At 42.1% G+C, this 18,470-nt stretch overlaps 1 protein-coding gene across 1 annotated transcript in view; it reads left to right on the forward strand.

Moving 5' to 3' along the window:
- The first annotated feature begins 13,297 nt into the window (after positions 1-13,297).
- The window catches only part of FNDC7 (fibronectin type III domain containing 7), a 39,329-nt gene continuing 34,156 nt past the window's right edge, over positions 13,298-18,470 (forward strand). Inside the window, exons 1-3 of the mRNA XM_055401423.2 lie at positions 13,298-13,360; positions 13,878-13,896; positions 17,964-18,218. Of these exons, the coding sequence (XP_055257398.2) occupies positions 13,298-13,360; positions 13,878-13,896; positions 17,964-18,218 (337 nt within the window). The remainder of the gene's footprint in view (positions 13,361-13,877; positions 13,897-17,963; positions 18,219-18,470) is intronic.

Below are 18,470 nucleotides of genomic sequence, written 5' to 3' on the forward strand. Positions count from 1 at the left end.
TGAGAAAACTTACCAAAAAGCTTTTGATAGAGCTTAATTAGCAGCCTCCATGCAGTTTTCTCAATTTACTAAAATGATTTCACTTTCCCATGTATTATCTTGCCTCTGTTTTCTAATGTTCAGTTTGCAATTAAATCCAATACATGAGCTAGTATGTTATTAGTCTTGAGATTTTAATACAAAATTTACATTTTAATACCTCCCAATTTATAATCTACTAGTTGGGTTTAGCTTCTTATATCCTCTAAGGCAGTAGTCCTTAACCTGAGTCATGGACTCCTTTTTTGGAATCTAATGAAACCTTCAAATTATGTCTAGAAAAATAAAAAGGGTTCTAAAATTCACTCATGATTTCAAAAGAACTAAGTTGTTCCAGGTCTTGGGCAGTTTTCTTTTTTTAAGCTGTGTTTAAAAAAACTATTAGGTAGTTGGTAATGAACAACACATTTGGGACCTGAGAGTGTCCCAAAGGCAATAGTTGCTGGAGTATTTTTTGCTTAAAAGATGAAGTTGGAAAAAGCTAATGGCATATTTGTTTCCTTCCCCCGAAAGTTACTCTTCTTGAATATGGTTTTTTATTTGGACAGTTAGAAATGAGGCCTAAACACTGGTAGTTTATGTTTTTCAACTGATTTCCAGTGTGCAGCCTCGATCATAAACACCAACTAATTGGTCAGTTCTCACTGTTGACCAACTGATGGACTTTTAAGTTGGTTCTAGTCTGGTCTGATTCATCTTGTTAATGTTGGATTCAGCCCTGAATGGCTAGTCTAATGACAGCATCTAGATTGATTTTATGGAAGAGCACTTCCTGATGTGCATGCTAAGTCACCTCAGTCATGTCTGACTCTTTATAGCCCACCAGGCTCCTTTCACAATGGGATTCTCCAGGCAAGAATGCTGGAGTGGGTTGCCATTTCCTCCTCCAGGGGATCTTCCTGACCAAGATTGAACCCACATCTCCCTCATTGGCAGGCAGGTTCTTTACCACTAGTGCCCCTCTGGAAGCCCAAGAAAGAAAGGCTTCCCTGACTGGGAATTTAACCACCCAGGCAGTGGTGAATGCACCAAATCCTGAGCACTAGGGAGCATCTGATAGTCTAAAATTCCTTCACCATCTCATCATATGAAATCTTGAACTTTACAAATAGTTCTGAGGTAGCATTTTTCATTTTAGGATAGTTGGCCGTCAGCATTTGTTACTGTAGGAAACATGACAGTGAATACAATCAACTGAAAGACATTACCATCTTAGCTGACTTAAAATCCATTATACTGTTTCCCAGAGCATTGATTGTTGAATTTCTATTTCATAATAATGATCCATAATGTATTGCACAGGTAAAATTACTCGGGGCGGGGGGGGTGTATGTGTTAGTCGCTCAATTGTGTCCAACTCTGCAACCCCATGGACTATAGCCTTTCAGGCTCCTCTGTTCATGGGATTCTCCAGGCAAGAATACTGGAATGGGTTGCCATTCCCTTTTCCAGGGAATCTTCCGGATGCAGGGACTGAACCCCAGTCTCTTCCATACTGTAGGCAGATTCTTTACTGATTGGGAAACAGGGTGGTGTCTAAAATGAGTTAAACTTATTCAATACTGACCTTTTTTGCATTTCATATAATACAAGCCATGACATTTTATTAGAATCAGGAAAGGTAGAATTTCCTGGCCGTCCAGTGGTTAGGACTCCGTGCTCTCACTGCCTGAGGCCTGGAGTCAATCACTGGTTGAGGAACTAAGATCCTACAAGCTGCTTGGTATGACCAAAAAAAATTGAAAAAAGTAATAAGCTTCCCTGATCAGCAAATACCTAAAGTCCAGTAATCTGTAAAGCGGGCTTTCCTTTGTCAGTACTTTTCCAGCCATTCGGAGGCTGAATTATTTATTGAGTCGGTGGTTTTAGCTGACACCCACAAATAAATTCTTAACATTTTGAATAAACAATGTAAGTGAAAACAAAAAATGACAGTGCTTGCTGAGCAAATGCAAGAGAAATACTCTTGCCCTCTCTCCTACCCTATTTAGAAATTCTGAAATCACCAGTGCTTTGATACTCAGGAGGGCCAAAAGAGATTTCTTAGATGCTGGACTCATCCACCCAGTCCAAGTACTGGTTCAGTGAACATTTCTTCCTGAATAAAGTGCTCTTTCTCTGACCCCTGTTTTGGTAAACAGTTATATTGAGCCCTGTAGGACTACCACTGATTTGTGGGTGTGTCAATTACCTATTTCCTAGCTGCTAAATCCACCCTTCCTTGCTCTGCTTTGTAATAACAGGATCTGAGCCCTTCAGATACTTCTCTTACTTGTTGGCAAGTTTTGTTAAGCTCGCCAATGGATGCTGGAGGATTGCTGCAGAAGGAAGGCGCTTCTTTTCCTGGTTCTGATATTTTTCTTCTTTTGCAGTTTGTAGCGGCCGGTAGCATATAGGACACCCAGTGTTACCCCACAGGAGGGGTTTCCCAGCAAGCCCACTGCTCCCCCTGCCAACTTCCCAGCATGTCTTGGTGCTCCAGCTGGCAACTTTCCCAGGGGGTGGCTTCCTAACTAGTTTCACTGACACCTCCTCTCAGGCCCTGCATCTCAGTGGATCACAGCCACGTCCTCTCCAACAAAATCTGGATTTCAGCCTTGCAATGGAAATTTCTTCCAGATTTTCTCCTTCCTTAAGTCCCCTTCCTCAGCCCTAGAGGCAGTGACTGCTCCTATAGCTGCTATTTCTGTATTCTTAAGAGCTTTCTTTACCCCTAAGTAGCCCTGTTACTGGTTAGTAATTCTTTATATAAAATTCTCCTTGTTCAAATTACTGTGTGTTTTCTCTCTCCTGACTGGACCCTGACTGATACATTAATAGTATTAAGATACCAATCATAAGGGTGCCACTTCATTAGGTTGGTTGATAACTCCTGATGTAGTCTGGTATGAAGGAGTCAATCCAAGAAGTTTGTAGAGAATTATATAAGTGAATTATACTGACTCCTGAGAACTAAGAATTGTTCAGTCCTTAGAAGAATGGAAAAGACTTGTAGAGTTGTCATGAAGATGCTCATGTGAAAGGGATACCATGATAAACAACTTCCCTGAAGCTCCCTTGCTTCTGGCTGACTTTCTTGTGTTTTTTGTTTTCCGTTACAGTCGGTGGATATTCTTGCAATTTCTCTGTTTCCTATAAGATTACCTGAATTTCTCTTCCTTGAAACCCATGAGCCTTGTAGTTTGTTTTATTGTAACCACCAGGGATCCCTGATCAGTAGAGGTCTTGTCAATTTCCTTCACACTTAATTTTTAACCTGTCTGCACTTGGTACAAGTAAGACTACATCCTCTCCTTGATTGGATTGGCAGAGAAGTCAAAGAAGTCCTAGGTACAATTCCCTTTCCTTGGTAGAAACGATTTCCCCAAGGGGGAGGTACAGAAATGGAAGAATGGAGTATGAATGAGGGCAACCATAAATCTCAATAGTGTCCAGTCTTTTTCTGGACAATCATTTCTGCTCTGTATTCCTTCTATATCGCTAGACAGTTCTTTTTATTTACCTTCTGGTGGGTATTTCAGATCTTCACTAGTTTTTTAAGTCCTCTACTCCACCTCCACACTTTTCACACAGAGACTACCAAGTAAGACATTTCCTACACTTGCTGCCGTCTCTTCTCCAAACTAAAAGATGAACTGTGGTCACATCTATCCTGTTCTCTTTATCCATCTGTTAAATGTTGCAGATTCTGCCTGAAGCTTATGTCTTGTGCTCATACCTTATTTGTTCATTCATGTGGCAGAGACTTCCCCAGTTCAATATCCATTTTCTTTTCCTTTCTAGCAATAGAATTTGTTCTTTTTTAGCCACATGACTGGATGAGGGAACTTGTTTCCTGACCAGGGATTGAACCCATGCCCCCCACCCCCCGCAATGGAAGCATGGAGTTTAAACACTGGACCACCAAGGAAATCCCTAGCAATAGAATTTTTTGACTGTATGCCATTTTCTTTCAGTTCACTTGGCATAGCCAGGAGACCAACTTTTCACCAACAGGATGTATGTGGCCACAGGAACCTTTCTTTAAGAGCTTACTGGCATATAGTTCATCTTTTCTTTTCCCTCTACCATTGCTGAATTCCACTGCTTAGAACTTTGATATGACAGCTGGAGCTTTATCTTGGACTAGTAAAAAGAAGGCCTCATCCTGGGGATGGCCGACTAAAAAATTTAAGGGAACCTGGCTTCCTGAGGACTCCATGGAATAAAATTGCAACTCCTGGATGCTCTGTTCGAATACTTAAGAAACTTAAAATTCTGTTTAAGCCACTTACTCTATAGCTTTTCTGTCACTCAGCAAAATGAATCCTAGCATTATGTATTTGAAATCTGGAATTGTATACTAAGTAACAAAACTGAGGGTCTTCCCTGGTGGCTCAGTGGTAAAGAATCTGCCTGGAGAAGAAAATGGCAACCCACTCCAATACTCTTGCCTGGGAAATCCCAAGAACAGAGGAGCCTGGTGGGTATGGTCCATGGGGTCACCAAAGAGTTGGATACAACTTAGCAATTGAACAACAACATTAAAACCTAAAATACTTAACATTAGTTTGGAGGTTGGGCATCAAGAAACATGGACACAGGTATTGTTGGCTAGAAAGCTGATGATGCTTATTATGCAGCATCATAAAATTTTATCTTTCTTTCATTATCTTTTTTAACATTTTACTTTTTGGCCATGCTGCACAGCCTGTAGGATCTTAGTTCCCCGACCAGGGAGCAAACCTGAGCTACTTGTAAATGGGGGTGCAGAGTCTTAACCACAGAAATGTCAGGGAAGTCCCTCATTCTTTTATCTTTTATTTTCAGCCCTTCTTGTGGCCTTTGGATGACTGACTAACCTTGATTTTCCTAGTATTATCCTATTAGTGCCCTAAGAATGTTTAAACAGGGCTTCCCTAATAGTAAAGAATCTGCCTGCAGTGCAGAAGACCTGGGTTCGATTCCTGAGTTGGGAATATCCCCTGGAGAAGGAAATGGCAACCCACTCCAGTATTCTTGCCTGGAAAATCCTGGGGACAGAGGAGCCTGGCGGGCTACAGTCCATGGGATCACAAGAGAAAGACACGACTTAGCAACTAAACCACCACAATGAACAGACTCCATATCCCTTAGGACCTAAACTCAAGCATTTACTGGTTTGCAGAATCCATTTCTGAAAGAATTTCAGACAATTAGTAAGCATAGTAATTCAAATTTTTAAAATAAATGTATACAAAGCAACTGCTTTGTATATGATTATTTCCCGATGGAACTGTTCAGCAATAACAATCTGAGAGTTGGACTGTGAAGAAAGCTGATCGCCAAAGAATTGATGCTTTTGAACTGTGGCGTTGGAGAAGACTCTTGAGAGTCCCTTGTACTGCAAGGAGATCCAACCAGTCCATTCTAAAGGAGATCAATCCTGGGTGTTCATTGGAAGGACTGATGCTGAAGCTGAAACTGCAATACTTTGGCCACCTTATGCGACGAGCTGACTCACTGGAAAAAACTCTGATGCTGGGAATGGTTGGGGGCGGGAGGAGAAGGGGACAACAGAGAATGAGATGGCTGGATGGTATCACCAACTCTGTGGACATGAGTTTGAGTGAACTCCGGGAGTTGGTGATGGACAGGGAGGCCTGGCGTGCTGTGATTCATGGGGTCGCAAAGAGTGACTGAACTGAAGAAGGTGACTTTAGCCAGAAACCAGTTGCTGCTGACATAAAATCACTGTACGTTTCTACCTCTTCTCTGAACCTCCCAGCTCCTCTAATGTTCGTGTCCACAGATTATATCATCCGCGCTCAGTTGTTCATGTCATCCATAGGCCTCAAAAGATATTCCCCAACAATTTTAATGCTTTTTGGGAGTGGTAGGTTGTTGTTCTTTTTTTTTTTTACTTTATTTTTGGCTGTGCTGGGTCTTTGTTGCTATGCAGGCTTTCCTCTAGTTGTGTAGAGTGGGGGCTACTCTGTAGTTGACACGCATGGGCTTCTTATTGTGGCAGCTTCTCTTGTTTCAGAGCACGAGCTGTAGGGTGCAAGGGCTTCAGGAGTTGCAGCACATGGGTTCAGGAGTTGTAGATCCCTAGCTCTAGAGCACAGGCTCAGTAGTTGTGGCACATGGGCTTTGTTACTCCAAGGCATGTGGGATCTTCCCAGACCAGGGATCAAATCTGTGTCTCCTGCATTGGCAGGTGGATTCCTTACCACTGAGCCCCCAGGAAATCCCTGGTATTGTTTAGTCAGTAAGTTGTGTCTGTCTGACCATTGCGACTCTAACCTACCAGGCTCCTCTGTCCATGGATTTCCCAGACAAGAATACTGGAGTGGGTTGCCATTTCCTCCTCCAAGGGATCTTCCCAACCCATGGATTGAACCCATTTCTCCTGTTTGGCAGGTGTGTTCACTACCACTGAGCCACAAGGGAAGCCCCATTTCGATACTTAAGGCTTAACAAACGTCTCAAAACCTTTTGCCTCACTGCTACCAGAATTCTTAGTGATTCCAGTACCCATTGAATTATTTTTCCAATTCTCAGGCCTTTCAGTTTCTTAATCACCTGACTTTCAGTGTTGTTTTTTTTTCTACCTGAACTCAGCTGCCATTTCCCATGGTTAACATCTTAGAACTGGACCATCACCAATAGCAAACTTCTCCATTGTTCCATTTCAAACATCCCATTCTCTATTCATCTACTCCTCTATTTTCTTCTTACTTCCCTCGCATGTCCTTTCCAACAATTTTTAACTCCACTGGGTCCTCCTGCCTATCGTTCCTGCCGCCTTTTCATTCTCCACTGTGGTCCCTTCCACCTCCATGGTCACAAGGCAGCAAGCCTCACTTTCTTACCCAGCCAGCTTAGGTTTCCACAGTCCATTGTTAGAAATCACTCCTTTGTAAACATTCTCAATTCCCTTGCTGCAGTCTCTCTCCATCATAGGTGCCTCGTAATACCTCTATGTGTGGGTGTTAGTCACATCCAACTCTTTGCAACCCCATGAACTGTAGCCTGCCAGGCTCCTCTGTCCATGGAATTCTCCAGGCAAGAACACTGGAGTGGGTAGCCATTCCCTTCTCCAGGGGATCTTCCCAACCCAGGGATCGAACCCTGGTCTCCTGCATTGCAAGCAGATTCTTTACCATGAGAGTCACCAGAGAAGCCCCCAATTAGGACTAGAATTAATACCCTGCTGCTGCTGCTGCTAAGTTGCTTCAGTCGTGTCCAATTCTGTGTGACGCCATAGACGGCAGCCGACCAGGCTCCGCCGTCCCTGGGATTCTCCAGGCAAGAACACTGGAGTGGGTTGCCATTTCCTTCTCCAATGTGTGAAAGTGAAAAGTGAAAGTGAAGTCGCCCAGTCGTGTCCGACCCTTAGCAACCCCATGGACTGCAGCCCACCAGGCTCCTCCGTCCATGGGATTTTCTAGGCAAGAGTAACGGAGTGGCTTGCCATTGCCTTCTCCGAGTAATACTCTAGTCTTACTTATATACAACTCTGTCTTCTCTGTGCCTGCACATGACCAGAAAATTACACAACCGTGCTGACTGGTATCTCTTTAAATTCGTGACCATGAGTGAGTGGAATTCTGGGCTTGTGTGAACCTGACAGTGGTGCCTCAAATTTTGCTCCTTTGCGGCCTCTCTATCTGCACCCTCATCCGACCCTGGTAGATGCAATAGTGCACCGTTCACTTTGGTAAAGTGCTGCACTCAACATGCCAGCAAATTTGGAAAACTCAACAATGGCCACAGGACTGGAAAAGGTCAGTCTTCATTCAAATCCCAAAGAAAGGCAATGCCAAAGAATGCTCAAACTACCGCACAATTGCACTCATCTCACACGCTAGTCAAGTCATGCTCAAAATTCTCCAAGCCAGGCTTCAGCAGTACGTGAACTGTGAACTTCCAGATGTTCAAGCAGGTTTTAGAAAAGGCAGAGGGACCAGAGATCAAATTGCCAACATCCGCTGGATCATGGAAAAAGCAAGAGAGTTCCAGAAAAACATCTATTTCTGCTTTATTGACTATGCCAAAGCCTTTGTGTGGATCACAATAAACTGTGGAAAATTCTGAAAGAGATGTGAATCCCAGACCACCTGACCTGCCTCTTGAGAAACCTGTATGCAGGTCAGGAAGCAACAGTTATAACTGGACATGGAACAACAGACTGGTTCCAAATAGGAAAAGGAGTACGTCAAGGCTGTATATTGTCACCCTGCTTATTTAATTTATATGCAGAGTACATCATGAGGAACGTTGGGCTGGAAGAAGCACAAGCTGGAATCAAGATTGCCGGGAGAAATATCAATAACCTCAGATATGCAGATGACACCACCCTTATGGCAGAAAGTGAAGAGGAACTCAAAAGCCTCTTGATGAAAGTGAAAGAGGAGAGTGAAAAGGTTGGCTTGAAGCTCAACATTCAGAAAACAAAGATCGTGGCATCTGGTCCCATCACTTCATGGGAAATAGATGGGGAAACAGTGGAAACAGTGTCAGACTTTATTTTGGGGGGCTCCAAAATCACTGTGGATGCTGATTGCAGCCGTGAAATTAAAAGACGCTTACTCCTTGGAAGGAAAGTTATGACCAGCCTAGATAGCATATTAAAAAGCAGAGACATTACTTTGCCAACAAAGGTCCGTCTAGCCAAAGCTATGGTTTTTCCCGTGGTCATGTATGGATGTGAGAGTTGGACTGTGAGAAAGCTGATTGCCGAAGAATTGATGATTTTGAATTGTGGTGTTGGAGAAGACTCTTGAGAGTCCCTTGGACTGCAAGGAGATCCAACCAGTCCATTCTAAAGGAGATCAGTCCTGGGTGTTCATTGGAAGGACTGATGCTAAAGCTGAAACTCTAATACTTTGGCCACCTCATGCGACGAGCTGACTCATTGGAAAAGACTCTGTTGCTGGGAGGGATTGGAGGCAGGAAGAGAAGGGGATGACAGAGAATGAGATGGCTGGATGGCATCACCGACTCGATGGATGTGAGTTTGAGTGAACTCCAGGAGTTGGTGATGGACAGAGAGGCCTGGCGTGCTGTGATTCATGGGGTGGCAAAGAGTCAGACAGGACTGAGGGACTGAACTGAACTGAACTGAACTGAATAACTAATAATGTTAAGGATTTTTTTTTCCTTCACCGTGCTGCTTGCAGGAACTTCCCTGACCAGGGATTGAACCCTAGCCATGGTAGTGAAAACTGGAATCCTAACCACTAGGCTACCAGGGAACTCCCTAAGGACATTTTCATGTGCTTATTTTTCATGTATATATCTTCTTCTGTGAAATGTTTGTTCAAATCCTTTTCCTGTTTTTTATTGAGTTATTTTCTTATTACTGGGTCTTGGGAATGTATACATACACATACTCATACATATATATTTTTTCTAAATTTTAATTAAAACATTTTTGGATGCAAGGCCTATGTAAAATGTGTGATTTGCAAATATTTTCCCCCAGTCTGTGGTTTGTCTTTTCATTCTTGGAATAGTGCAGAAATTCTTCACATTGTTGAAGTCCAATGTATCAAATTTTTGCAATGGATCGTGCTTTCAGTAATATATCAAAGAAATCTTCATCTAACCTAACGTCACAAAGATTTTCTTCTATATTTTTTTTCTAAAAGAAGTTTTATAGTTTTAGATGTTATGTTTAGGACTAAACTCCATTTTGAATTAATTTTTATATGGTGTGAGGTATGGATTAATGTTTATGCTTTTAGCATATGGTTGTCCAATTTTTTCAGCATCATTTGTTTTTGGGTTTTCGGTTTTTTGTTTTTTTTTTCTGGCTGCACAGCTCAGTTTGGGAATCTTAGTTCCCCAGCCAGGGATTGAACTCATGTCTCCTGCAGTGGAAGTGTGGAACCCTAACCACTAGTGTGTGTGTGTGCTTGGTCCCTCAGTCATGTCTGACTCTTTGCAACCCCATGAACTGAAGTCCACCAGACTTCTCTGTCCATGGGATTCTCTAGGCAAGAATACTGGAGTGTGAGTCACCATTCCCTTCTCCGGGGGATCTTCCCAAACCAGGGATCAAACCCAAGTCCCCTGCTTTGCAGCCAAATTTTTTACCATCTGAACCACCAGGGAAGCCCCTGGGACTGCCAGGGAATTCCCTCAGCATCATTTGTTGAAAAGACTCTTCCCCATTAGATTGCCTTTACACCTTTTTGAAAATCAATTATCACCTGTATATTGGTCTATTTTTGAACTCTATTCTGCTTTATTGATCTACTTATCTATCTTGATACCAATCCTTATAATTAATCTTAATTACTATAGATTTATAATAAGTCTTGAAGTCAGAGAGGGTAAAATCAGTCCCTTTTACCCCATTTTGGTTGGAAATGGAGTCAGACTGATGAGTTTTAATCCAAGCTCTACCATTTAATACTAGTATGATTTCATACAAGTCAGTTAACAATGTTTATTACTCATTTACATCCTTGTTTTTTGTTAGCATTAATATTATAGTGCTTGGATTAAATGCTAATTATTATTAAGGGTCTGAACTAGAAAGATGGCCCTGGATCTAAAAGGTACTAGAATATCAGGGCAGTGCTGGAGTGAGTGAATTTAACGTGCTCATCAAAGACCTCCCACTGTCTTTCTCAGTGTAGGGTCATGCTCCTGTCCTTTCTTTTTCTTTCTGTCTCTCTCTTTCTTTTTTAAAACATGTGATTGATGTATAACACTGTCAAGTTTGAGACATAAGTCTGAAGTGTACAAGCATTCAGTTCAGTTCAGTTCAGTCGCTTAGTCGCGTCCGACTCTTTGCGACCCCATGAACCACAACACGCCAGGCCTCCCTGTCCATCACCAACTCCCAGAGTTCCCTCAAACTCATGTCCATCGAGTCAGTGATGCCATCCAGCCATCTCATTCTCTGTCGTCCCCGTCTCCTCCTACCCCCAATCCCTCCCAGCATCAGACTCTTTTCCAGTGAGTCAATTCGTCGCATCAGGTGGCCAAAGTATTGGAGTTTCAGCTTTAGCATCAGACCTTCCAATGAACACCCAGGACTGATCTCCTTTATGATGAACTGGTTGGATCTCCTTGCAGTCCAAGGGACTCTCAAGAGTCTTCTCCAACACCACAGTTCAAAAGCATCAATTTTTCAGTGATCAGCTTTCTTCACAGTCCAACTCTCACAACCATACATGACCACTGGAAAAACCATTGCCTTGACTAGACGGACCTTTGTTGGCAAAGTAATGTCTCTGCTTTTTAATATGCTATCTAGGTTGGTCATAACTTTCCTTCCAAGGAGTAAGCGTCTTTTAATTTCATGGCTGCAATCAGCATCCGCAGTGATTTTGGAGCCCAAAAAAGTAAGGTCTGACACTGTTTCCACTGTTTCCCCATCTATTTCCCATGAAGTGATGGGACCAGATGCCATGATCTTCGTTTTCTGAATGTTGAGCTTCAAGCCAACCTTTTCACTCTCCTCTTTCACTTTCATCAAGAGGCCTTTGAGTTCCTCTTCACTTTCTGCCATAAGGGTGGTGTCATCTGCATATCTGAGGTTATTGATATTTCTCCCGGCAATCCTGATTCCATCTTGTGCTTCTTCCAGCCCAGCGTTCCTCATGATGTACTCTGCATACAAGTTAAATAAGCAAGGTGACAATATACAACCTTGACGTACTCCTTTTCCTATTTGGAACCAGTCTGTTGTTCCATGTACAGTTCTGACTGTTGCTTCCTGACCTGCATACAGGTTTCTCAAGAGGCAGGTCAGGTGGTCTGGTATTCCCATCTCCTTCAGAATTTTCCACAGTTTATTGTGATCCACACAGTCAAAGGCTTTGGCATAGTCAATGAAGCAGAAATAGATGTTTTTCTGGAACTCTCTTGTTTTTTCCATGATCCAGCGGATGTTGGCAATTTGATCTCTGGTCCCTCTGCCTTTTCTAAAACCTGCTGGAACATCTGGAAGTTCACGGTTCATGTATTGCTGAAGCCTGGCTTGGAGAATTTTGAGCATGACTTGACTAGCGTGTGAGATGAGTGCAATTGTGCGGTAGTTTGAGCATTCTTTGGCATTGCCTTTCTTTGGGATTGGAATGAAGACTGACCTTTTCCAGTCCTGTGGCCATTGCTGAGTTTTCCAAATTTGCTGGCGTATTGAGTGCAGCACTTTCACAGCATCATCTTTCAGGATTTGAAATAGCTCAACTGGAATTCCATCACCTCCACTAGCTTTGTTCATCATGATGCTCTCTAAGGCCCACTGGACTTCACATTCCAAGATGTCTGGTTTCAGGTGAGTGATCACGCCATCGTGATTATGTTCATCATGAAGATCTTTTTTGTACAGTTTTCTGTGTATTCTTGCTACCTCTTCTTAATATCTTCTGCTTCTGTTAGGTCCATACCATTTCTGTCTTTTATCGAGCCCATCTTTGCATGAAATGTTCCCTTGATATCTCTAATTTTCTTGAAAAGATCTCTTGTTTTTCCTATTCTGTTGTTTTCCTCTATTTCTTTGCATTGATCGCTGAGGAAGGCTTTCTTATCTCTCCTTGCTATTCTTTGGAACTCTGCATTCAGATGCTTTTAGTTTGATACGTTTACATATTGTATGATTACTCCAGTAGCATTATCTAACACCTCTATCACATCACATAAGTATTTCTTTTTTGTGATGGGAACAGTTAAAATTTGGTGTCTTAGCAACTTTGAGGTTTATAAATACTATATTATTAACTATTAATATAATCACTATGTTGCATGTTAAATCCCCCAAATATCTTTCTCTGCTAGTTTTTAGTTTGTTCCCATAAACCTCTCCCCAATCCTCCCAGCACCAGCCAACGGCAGAACTGATCACTTTGCATTGAAACAACAGAAAGAATAACAAATAAAGGTGACAAAGAAGAAATTAAAACTGGTCAGAATCCCCAAGTTTGAAATAGTCATTCCACTATGTCAATAATTTCCAGACAGCTTTGTTCAATTTTTATTTAGAAAAGAATTTTAATAGAAAAGGAGAGCATTCTACACCAAGGTTACAGTAGTTTTGGCCCGCTTGGCATGGCTTGCTTCCGCTCCCCTTTTTTTCAGCCTTTGCAATACCTGTACCGGCCAGTCTCCAGGTGCCCCTAGTTACAGATCAGCTCCACACAGAAGGGGAGGAGCTGCTTCCCAGGGTCTGTTTCCAGCACTGCAGCCCCACATCCCAGCAACCAAAAGTGCTGCCCACCTGGAGACCAGGGAGGACCTTGCCCACTTTATTGTGTGCCATGTGAGTGCTCAGTGCAACAGGATGGCTGGTGCACTGGTGAAATTTTTATCTGTGCTTGGATTCAGTCTTATCTGCCTTAAAATGGTGAGTTCACCCTTCTGACCTACCTGCAACTATTTGTGGGGGGATAGCGGGGGAAGATACATTCAATATCTTTCTCTTTTTTTTGAAGGTTTTGGGGGTGGAGAGATAGAAATCAAAATACTTTGGGACCATACCAAGATTGTATATGTTTGTGTGTTTGAAATATAATGCAATTTACTAGTGAAAGGAAACAAGAATATCATTATGTTTTAAGGACAAAGGTTTCTAAAAAATCTGTCAGCAGCTACTGAATTAGTCACTAGGCAGATTCAGGAAGAAAAATGAAATAGTAATACGATCTGCCTCCAGCCTCTCAATTCTGTTTAGGATTGCTTTCTGGTAGATTTTAGTGTTGGGAAATAGTTTGTGCAAATCGATACTGTGTGTGGATTGGAAGATTGCTCACATTATGTATAAACATGTTGTTCTAAGTGTATTGATGCTCTGATTTAGGTTTTATATTTCCTCAAATGGTGTTTTTCTTTATAGTTCTAACTTTCTAAACTTTTCTTTTCAGGTTGCTTCAACAAAAACAGGTAACTTTCCCTGAAATGCAAGTTTACCCTACCCATATTTCATTTTCATTTCCACTGTTAATTCTTATGCTACCCTAAAATAGAAAGGCTATACCAAGAAAAATATTCAACATTTTTTGAGTACTCACATTGTGAGTGTAACTGGTAAGACGAATACATTGATCAAACTTTAAAGATACATCCTCATAAGATATTCATCTTCAGCTGTATAGAGTCATGCAGTCATAGATTTTTCTCAGACATAGTTACCCATTAGTAAAATATTGCAACGATTATCATTCCAGTCAAAGAAACAAAATTGTAGTGAAGAGCCTAATTTATATAAGTTTTCTTATTTGTCTTCTGAGGAATTAGAGGAGAGAGCTAGAAACAGTTTTGATCACAATTTAAAGATTCTCTACTTTAATAAAAAAGATTTTATACCTCTAATATTGCATCCATAAAATATAGACAATGATAACCCATAGCTAGAAAAAGTCTTTCTTTTAGAAGATTTTGTCACCATTTTTCTTGAATAAATGACTGAAGGCAAGGATTATTTCTCTATAGGCTTCTCCTGGCTCATACATTCTATAAATTTAAGTCCCTAGAAAGGAAATTTATGTTCAGAGATTTAGATTATCTGAAGAAACCATATTATATAAATTATATCACAAATAAACTCTCTTAGCAATTCAGTACAAGGAAGAACAGTTTTTATTTATTATTTTGTTCATTCCACAGAAAAGGAAATGTAAATAAAGTAATTAAAATATATGGTAGAGATTTATGACTGAGCCATAAAAATCTGTGCTTATAAAATAGGTTTTTAAAAATTATTATGTCATGCTTTATTCTTACTTATTGTTAAGACACCTTCAGGGCTGACTAGGAAGCTGTAAGAAGAACTATTTGGCATATATACAAAGTAATTTTTAAAATAATAAGGGACCTTTAAATGGATGACATCTAGCTCCGCTGTCTCTTAGAGGGTCCCAGAACACCCAGACACACTGAGCACTCAAAATGGGCCCCTTTTCAATCCCACTGTCCACACTATTTGAGAGAAGGAATGGGACACACTGAGATACGGATGATGCTGTCAATTGATTCATCCTGTCTTTTCATCAGATGCAAAGTGTTTTATTGACACTGCATAGGAGGTTTCATTTGGTTTGTGTGTATTTTGATTTTCTCTGGGCTCTTGGCATCAGCTACTTATCTGTGTCTGATCACTGGGGCCAGCTGGGATAATTTAGATCTCTGAGTTGGTAGAATGCACAAATGCTGAGACTCAAAGGGTTTCACTTTTGGTTGATTGCAAATCTAGGGAATAAATTTTTCTCTTTCATCAATGCAGTAAGTGGGCCAAATATAGAACTAAGCAAGAGTGAAGAACCACTGCTAATTTATGGAGACTTACACGTCCTACTCAATCTCATATCTTTTAAGGGAAACATAGTACAGTGCTGTTGATCTTTTTTCGTTGCCATTACTGGTCAGATGCTGCTCTAGATGCCGTGTGTAAACAGGCATTCTGTCTCTCCAGCCTGTGCCTACCCCAGACCCTCCAGAATCCCACCTCCTCTGGTAGCAACCCCCACCCCCATAGCAGTACCATGAGGCCTGGCTTTTCCAAACCCAAAATTTGCTAGCCCTGGTTCATACACACACACACACACACACTCTAACCCTTCCTACCCTTCAATGTGCCCTTACATTCACTATTTCACTTAATCTTTAGAATCTTAAGATGCAGATCTTTTACATTTCAAAGTAAACTCAAAGATGTAGGAATTATTAGTATTCCGTATATTCAAGACAGAAAACTGAGACTGGAAGAGGTGAAATCACTTGGACATGTTGATGCATGCGTGCTCAGTTGCTTCAGTCATGTCGGACTCTTGGCGACCCTATGGACTGTAGCCCGCCAGGCTGCTCTGTCCATGGGATTCTCCAGGCGAGAATACTGGAGTGGGCTGCCATGCTCTTCTCCAGTACATGGTCACAGACAGAAGCAAATGGCAGTCAAGGCTCAAACCTAGCATTCTGAAATCTAAATCCTTTTCTATTTTCTTTCCATGAAACTCGGTGTTTCATCCTGCTGATACTGGCTTTATGTACGACTATGCTGGGCAACCGTGCCCCTCCCAGATTAATTCAATAGGACAAAGTCTGTGGAGTCCTCAGGCTCCTCGACATGCCTGTGGGGAGATACTCTGTGTCGTGCCAGCCTTTTAGATGTCTTTCGAATGAACCACTCCATGAAGACAGTGTCACAACAATGTCTAGTTTGGTTGTCAGTTTTCCAGGAAATCAGTCCATTGCAATGAACAGGACTGGCTAACAGGAGATAAGATGAATAGTGGGGTCAAAGCAGAGGTTGAGAGATACCACGAAGTCAGAGGAAAGAAGGCCAAGGACTGGCCAAGGACTATCAAGTAACTGGGGCACAGAAAAGGGATGAGTGTGTAGGAGGAATGAATGTGAGACCCCTGTGGGGGCTTTCTATCCTGCAGGAGGGCAGGGACATAGGCGCTTCCTGCAGAGTTAGCTTCTGCTGGCAAATGGCTAAGATGAATCCCTGCAGTTTTTCCCCAGGATATATAAGCCATCAGAGTTTTCTTTTGATGGTGAAGGAGACAGTCCTGGGTGATGTTCAAGGAATGTCTGGCCAGTGCACAGTGGACTCTTTGTCCATTCTTGCAGCATGGTTATTTCTAGATGCTGCCAAAGCCAGCTCTCTTGGCCATGGGGACAGAAAGAGAAGGTTGTCTGTGTCATGCACAAGGCGATTTGGCAGGTGGGGATCTGCTGGAGGCAGTTGATACTGGCAAATCACACATTCACACGGTATTCACTCCTTCTCCTCTCTGTCCTTCTCTTTGCCCTAGAGTTTTGTTTTGCCCTTTAGTTTTGAATTTGGCATACAGTGATCTTACCCAGCAAATGCAGTGTTGTTGCTGTTTAGTTGCTAAGTTGTGTTGGATTCTTTTGTGACCCCATGGACGGTAGCCCGCGGGGCTCCTCTGTCCGTAGGATTTCCCAGGCATGAATACTGAAGTGAGTTGCCTTTTCCTTCTCCAGGGGATTCTCCTGGATCAGGGATCGAACCTGCATCTCCTGCATTGGCAAGCAGATTCTTTAGCAGTGAGCCACCAGGGAAGCCCACAAAACCCAGCAATTTTGGTTTCACCTTTTCTTCCACTTGGACCTCCTACACCTAGAGCATTTTTGTGTCCGGGGAGTTCTGCAGAGTAGTCAATCTGATTGCCATGTTGTATCTCCTACCCCATTCCCAAAGGATAGGAATGCCTGGTGTAAATTCATGACATAAGCATTCATCGCCTCCTGGCAAACCATGGCCAGGTCCAAGTGAGGAAGGACCACAGCAACTCATTCTTATTCTGGGGCAGATATTTTGATAGAGAAGGAGAGAATGAAGTTTAATTTTAAATATTTTATATAGAAGAATCTGAAAATTGTTACACTCTGATAATATTAAAACAGTACAATGGAACAATTATGAAACAACTCAATTCTCCCTCCTTTTCCATTAGATAAAATACCACTTGGGAAATGTGCAAAGTGTATGAATGGAAATCACGGCTATGGCAGGGATGGGGGATGGAGGTGGACCATCACGGAGGCAGTGGAGCACAGTTGTGGGGCAGGGAAGCGAGATTAGGGACAAAGCAGGCTGGAGATTGACAAGATGCCAAGTTGGAGTAGAATCCTCCAGAATGAAGTCTCTCCCTTCCTCTCTCCCTCCCCTCAGAGTTCTTTCTCAAAATTATTCCCCATTCTTACTTGTTTTAAAAGTACAAAAAGAGGCAACTGGGAAAAACCTCTTTGAAATCCCATTCCTGAATGGGAAATTTGAGCTTTCTGACTCTCTTCTGAAAAGTAGTAGCTTTGCCCTTTTTTTTTCCATCTTTCTTTTTTTTTTTTTTCTTGATAAGGAAAATAAGGGCAAAGTTTATGTCTGAAGGATGGCGTGAGAATGACTTAGTTTGAAGAGTGAAATGAGGAAAGAAGTAATCCTTATAGGTACTCTAACTAACGTACATCTTCAAAATTTCTTCTAGCTCCCGAAATACCCACTATTGATCAGGCTTATTCAAAAATCAGCAACAGTATCACTGTGGAATGGGCTGCAGTGCCAGGGGCCACCAGTTACCTCCTCACGGCCAAAGATGGGAACACTGTCATTGAGACCACGGTGGCCAATTCCCCAGGCACTGTGACTGGCCTGAAAGCTGCAACCTTGTACCAGATCACCGTCAGATCCATCAGTCCTGCGGGGAGAAGCCAGGCCTCACCTCCAAAACAGGCAAAGACAGGTAGCTGGATGCTCATCCTCTACTGAGCAATTGCTTGTGACCTGAATCAACTGTACTGAGGCTGCAGATGCAATTCTTTGTCTTGTGAGTGCTGATGATTCAGGGCCCAGAAGTGAAAGCCACCAAGTGACATTTTTTTTTTTTTAATTCAAATAACTGTGGAAGAAGTGGTATTTAAATTCCAGATGCTTTGGAAAATAAAACCCATTTTTGGGCATTGTTAAAAGCATCCCTGCTTTAAAATCTCTGATA

The sequence above is a fragment of the Moschus berezovskii genome, chromosome 4, assembly GCF_049115385.1.
Source record: "Moschus berezovskii isolate FMDL1 chromosome 4, NW_MosBer_1.0, whole genome shotgun sequence".
In the NCBI taxonomy this organism is placed as follows: Eukaryota; Metazoa; Chordata; class Mammalia; order Artiodactyla; family Moschidae; genus Moschus; species Moschus berezovskii.